The sequence below is a fragment of the Teleopsis dalmanni genome, chromosome X (genome assembly GCF_002237135.1).
Source record: "Teleopsis dalmanni isolate 2A chromosome X, ASM223713v2, whole genome shotgun sequence".
NCBI lineage: Eukaryota > Metazoa > Arthropoda > Insecta > Diptera > Diopsidae > Teleopsis > Teleopsis dalmanni.
The window spans coordinates 14,971,911-14,977,433 of NC_051848.1; the positions used below are offsets into that span (position 1 = coordinate 14,971,911).

At 28.2% G+C, this 5,523-nt stretch overlaps 1 protein-coding gene across 1 annotated transcript; it reads left to right on the forward strand.

The window, feature by feature from the left end:
* The first annotated feature begins 360 nt into the window (after positions 1-360).
* Positions 361-5,192, forward strand: LOC119688192. Its single transcript, XM_038102875.1, has 6 exons — positions 361-624; positions 679-948; positions 1,052-1,394; positions 1,450-1,766; positions 2,068-2,217; positions 4,803-5,192. The coding sequence occupies exons 1-6, from the start codon at positions 361-363 to the stop codon at positions 5,190-5,192; spliced, it is 1,734 nt and encodes a 577-aa protein (XP_037958803.1).
* Positions 5,193-5,523: the final 331 nt, after the last annotated feature.

Below are 5,523 nucleotides of genomic sequence, written 5' to 3' on the forward strand. Positions count from 1 at the left end.
TGTACGCGTTAAAATGTTATTAAATTCACACGTTTGTTAATTTGAATAAAAAATATATTAAATAAAAATATAAAATAAATAATATATAATAAATATAAATAATGTTAAGTGTCGTGCAATAGAAAATTTACAAGTTGCTAAAAAATTTTCTGCAAACTGGCGTCATAGCCGTGCATGTCGGCACACGTTTAGTTAATGTACATCAATACATATATTGCATACAAATTTCTTTTTGTTTGCTTGATTAAAAACATATTTATAATATTTGTAAAGCTATTTGTATATGTAGAACTTTTAATATTATGTGTTTCGAATATAATACTTTATTTTATCAAATTATCACAAAATTAAAAAATAAACATGAATAACTCTTATTCGAATGAATGCTTGTTTTCCGAAAATATTGATATTTTGGAAGTAAGCCCTGAAATATCATTATTATTTGAAAAATGGGAGCTATCGTCTGGTGCTATATGTAGACTTGTGAATTTAAAAATAATTAGTATCGATATTTTTAAAATGATGCATTCTCATGATATCGATGAAATTTTTAATGACGAACAACTATTGGTTGATAAAATAAGGTTTAGACACGGACTTTCACTGTGGCGTTTCGAAAATAATGTAAGTTATTTTTATAATTTCGTACAATATAATATATTAGTATTTTAATTTCAGCTTGATCCAATCATTTGTTGCCCAAATTTTCAAGAATCTCAATATAATAACAGAAAAACGCTACCATTAAATATAATTAATGAAAGCTGTAATGTTCCAGTTATCCAATCTAATATAGATATAAAAAGTATTCTTATTAACACTGTGGCCGGTAAAGATATTATTGAAAAATATAACACTACAAAATATTTAAGTGATACTGATCAAAATGCTATTGTCAAAATAATAGCTGACCATTTTATATTAAATACTATAAAAATGGATCCAAAAGTAATGATAAAAATTGCTCAATCTATTACATACTTGTTTCCAACAGAAAATGCATTGACATATTTCAAAATCAAAATTAATGTTGAAGCTGAAATTTCTGCAGAAAATGGTGATGTTGAATTTGAGAAGAGAAAAAAATGGCTTTATTGGAACACACCAAATGATACATATAATGACTCCGTGGAAGGAGACTTCAGTTAAACGAATGAAGGAGCATAAAGAATCAATACAGCAGTTTCTTGATCAATGGCCAAGATACGGCGATTGTAATGGTCACGAGTTAATTGATATTGACTTTTCAACCCTCTATCCTGGCAAAGAAATGATAATGTTTGAAAAAATAGAGGACTTGGTGCAGAAAGTGACTAAACTATTTTTTCCGTCGTCTATAAAAGATAAACTAAATCAGCAATATTTTGAAAAAATGAAAGTAGCAAGTGATATAAGTATGGAGTAATATTATATATCTGATATTTTTTAAAATAACGAATATTTTTCTAGATTGCAAGCACTTTTATTTTTTCAACTTACTACATGCTATTATTTTACCTCCACGGATCAGTAAAATAAGTAAGCCATCTATAACGGACGCGCAAGAAGATATGATAACACATATTTTTAATATTAATAATTATCAACAAAAAGTGGATGAACTCAAGGAGTTAGCCTTAAGAGAAGGACTAACGTTTCAGCCGAAGGTTTTTGTTGTTGGTAATTCTCCAGAAACTTTAAAAGAATTTTATGTGAATTTAAATAATATTCAGTATAAAGTAGGAAGTGTACTTAGTGCATTAGATTTAGTTATGAAAATATGTTTTGTATTTAATTTAGATTTTTCATTTAAAAGCAAATATGTGTGGATCTTTTTACAGATGTGTGTTTACGAAATACCTTCAAAAGAAAAAATTTCAAAAATTGAAAATATTCTATGTAAACTTAGACATGCCATTTGAAAGTTTTAAAGAAAAATCCACACATATTTGCTTTATTTGTAAAACTATTTTTAGCTTGTCGCATTATTTAATAACTCACTTAAAAAGTATTCATAAAGTACCTACAACCTACAAGTATATATGTCTTTACGACAAATGTAATAAACATTTTCAAAATTTGTATAAGTTTAGGAATCATATTCGAAGACATGATGTCAATTCACCTCTTGATATAAGTTGTATTTCATTGCCAAAAACTTTAAGAGCTAATGAACTTGAAAGCCTAGCTAAAAATTCAATAAATAATGAAGAAGAGGATATTCAAGATGACAGTATCGTAAATAATGTGAAGTCTATTTCACCAGGTAACTATACTATTGACATCGTTCAAATTAAAAAATGAATAGAAATGGATATATTAAGATTTGCTTTAAAATTGCACTCAAAAATCAACTTCAATCGAAAAGACATTCCTGAATTTCAAACGTTTATTGTGGAGCATATAATTGAACCGATATTAAAGGGTTTTGAGATTTTTCACCACTTTATTCAACATGAAAAAAGGGAACTATTTAATGAATTAATGTTATATTCTAGAAATCCTTTTAAGGATATATTCTCTGAATTCATGTTAATAAAAAAGTTAGAAACATTAAATTTATACAAGCACCCCAAGTTATTTACAATATCTAAACAATTAGATGAAGTTGTTGTTCGTGGTTATCCAACATTAAAAGAAAATATAATTGAAGGTTGCCTTTGTAATATAAAACATCAACTTAAAAAGTTTTTTAAATCACCAAATGTTTTGAAGGCGACTTTACAAAATATTGAAAGTATCAAATCGTGTAATAGGCTTAATCACTTTATAAATGGAAATCTATGGAAAAGTAAAATTAGTCAATTTAATAATGAAATGTTTCCATTATTTCTTTATTTTGATTCTTTTCAAATAAATAACCCTCTTGGGGGCCATCAGTATTCAGTTTGTGGTATATATTTTTCAGTTCCAGTAATTCCACAAAACCAGTTATCTCATCAAAGCACCATTTTTGTTGCGGGTTTTGTTAACGCAAAAGATTTATCACACTTTGGTAATCACCAAACTCTCAAATACCTTATTGATGCCATTAAAGATCTAAGTACAAATGGAATTGACATTAGCATAGATGGAACCATTACCACTATTTACTTTTGTATAGGTCAAATTTTAGGGGATAACTTAGGTTTAAACGAAGTTTTAGGTTTTAATTCAGGTTTTAATAGTAAATATTTTTGTAGATTTTGTTCAGCTTCAAAAGAACACTGTCAAACAACATTTGTCGAAATTGAAGAAAATATTCGCAATAAAAGCAGGTATAGATCAGAAATAGAAAACCTTCAAATGAATGGGGAAGAAATATCTGCCGTTAGAGAAGACTCTATATGGAATACAGTTCCCTTCTTTCATGTTACTGACAACAAAATGTGCGATATTATGCACGATATATTTCTTGGAGTCGCAAAATATAATATACATAAAATCTTAAATTATTTCATATACGAAAAGAAGTTTTTTACTTTGGAATCTTTTAATTATAGGAAACAAATGTTTGAATATGGGCCTACAAACACGAGAAATATAAGTCCACCATTTACAAAAATGCAACTAAAAAATTGTAATATAAAAATGAATGCATCTGAAATGAAACTTTTCTTGCATTGTGTCCTATTAATAATTGGAGATTTAATTCATGAATCGGATATTGTATATGAGTTTTTAGTAACTTTCGTGGAAATTGTAGACATCGTTTTATTAGAAGAATTTGACGAAGCAATTTTAAAAAAATTACAGCTTTTGATCGCTAAACATAACAAATTTTTTGTTGAATATTTTGGTGAAAAATTATAACCGAAATATCACTTCATGGTTCATTATATTTCTGCAATAAAATCCGTGGGTCCACTCAGGCATTTGTGGTGTTTTAGATTTGAAGGAAAGCACGCATTTTTCAAAAAATATGCAAATGTTATTACTTCAAGGAAAAACATTCCATACACATTAGCTATAAAGCATTCCCTTACATTTGCATCAAATACATTAGAAAATAATTTCTTTCAAAAGGATATATCTGATCTTAAAGAAGTTGCACTAGTTGATCTAACTCAGTTCAATTTTTATACAAACTTATGCACAAACTTTACTATTGGGTATGAAGTAAATGGCTTATCTTACAAGGGTATAATATATGAAAAAGGTAGTTACGTACGATGGAACAATATTATATGTATTATAATAACAATATTTTATGAATCGACTAATGACTTTTATGTGATAGGTCAAGAAATTAATACTGTTTTTTCAAATAAATTTCAATCCTACAAATTTTTAAACAAATGTAATTGTTATTATATTAAATTAATTAGTGAAGTTTCTTATCCTATTAAACAATGTACATTAAATAATGGAGAGGTTATGTTAAGATTTTAAATTAATTTGCTTAAGAGTAAGAAATTTCTTATCTATTATCTAATACCCAATGTATCTTATGTAATAAATTATCTAATATAAATTAAATCTGTGTACAATTCTTTAGGTATTAACAAAATAAAACATTTATACATACAACTACTGTGTTATATCTTATTTTTGATTTAGTATCTTAATTTAACGTAACATATTACGACGACAATTTATTTAGTAGAATTAACAAATTTTTACTGTAAAAACAAAAGTTAAAATTCTTGAAATGACAAATAAATTGTTATTTAGTCAAAAACGATTAATTGTTATCTTAAATAATAAACTTGTTATGGTAACAATTTCGTCAAAAATGTTTACATTGTTGTGAGAACTGCTAGACATTGTTGGGTACAATATGACTCAGAAAAATACTTGAAACAAAAGTCAAAATTGTTGATATTACAACTTTTTTTTTTCAGTGTAATGTACCCATACTTGAGCAATTTCGTCTAATATATCCCGAAGTGGTGTTTGGTGGTTTCTTGAATTTAAGTGGTTTATCAGTTCCCCATGAGGTACAGATACTTTTAAGGTTCGGTCCTAAATATTCACCTCCTACCGTTCCTGACATTTCTTCCTATATGGTGGCCTTGGAGCGATATTACGTTGGCTATGTTGAGCATGGAATGCTATTAAGCATGTATGATCGGGTTGAGTTAGAGTCACATTATTCTTTGTTTGTGGATGCCATGTTAAAGCACCAGATTCCATCTTTGCATCATAGGATGCTGTCCCATATATACCAGGTAACACTGGCTTTCTTGAAGAAACATGATGATTTAATTATGGTTCAGGCTGATAAAGGTTAGACAACTATATTGATGTTTCGTTCCGATTGTATTTCGAAGATGGACACTTGGCTCGCCTCCTATTTGTCTTCCGGTGCTTGTATCGAGTTCACTGGTGATAAAGATATATTGTTGAAGCGTTTGCTTGCTTTGTATAAGAGGGTGGTTTTACCTTCGCGTCATTTGTATGATTTGAATCCTTCCATTTATCCCTCCAACATACACAAAGATTTACTTGTTAAATTACAGGGCCCGCCTCAGATTTCTTATTTGTATGGTTGTATAAAGACCCATAAACCAGATTTTACCATTCGTCCGATTTGCAGCCCTATTGATTGGTACATTGGCCCTT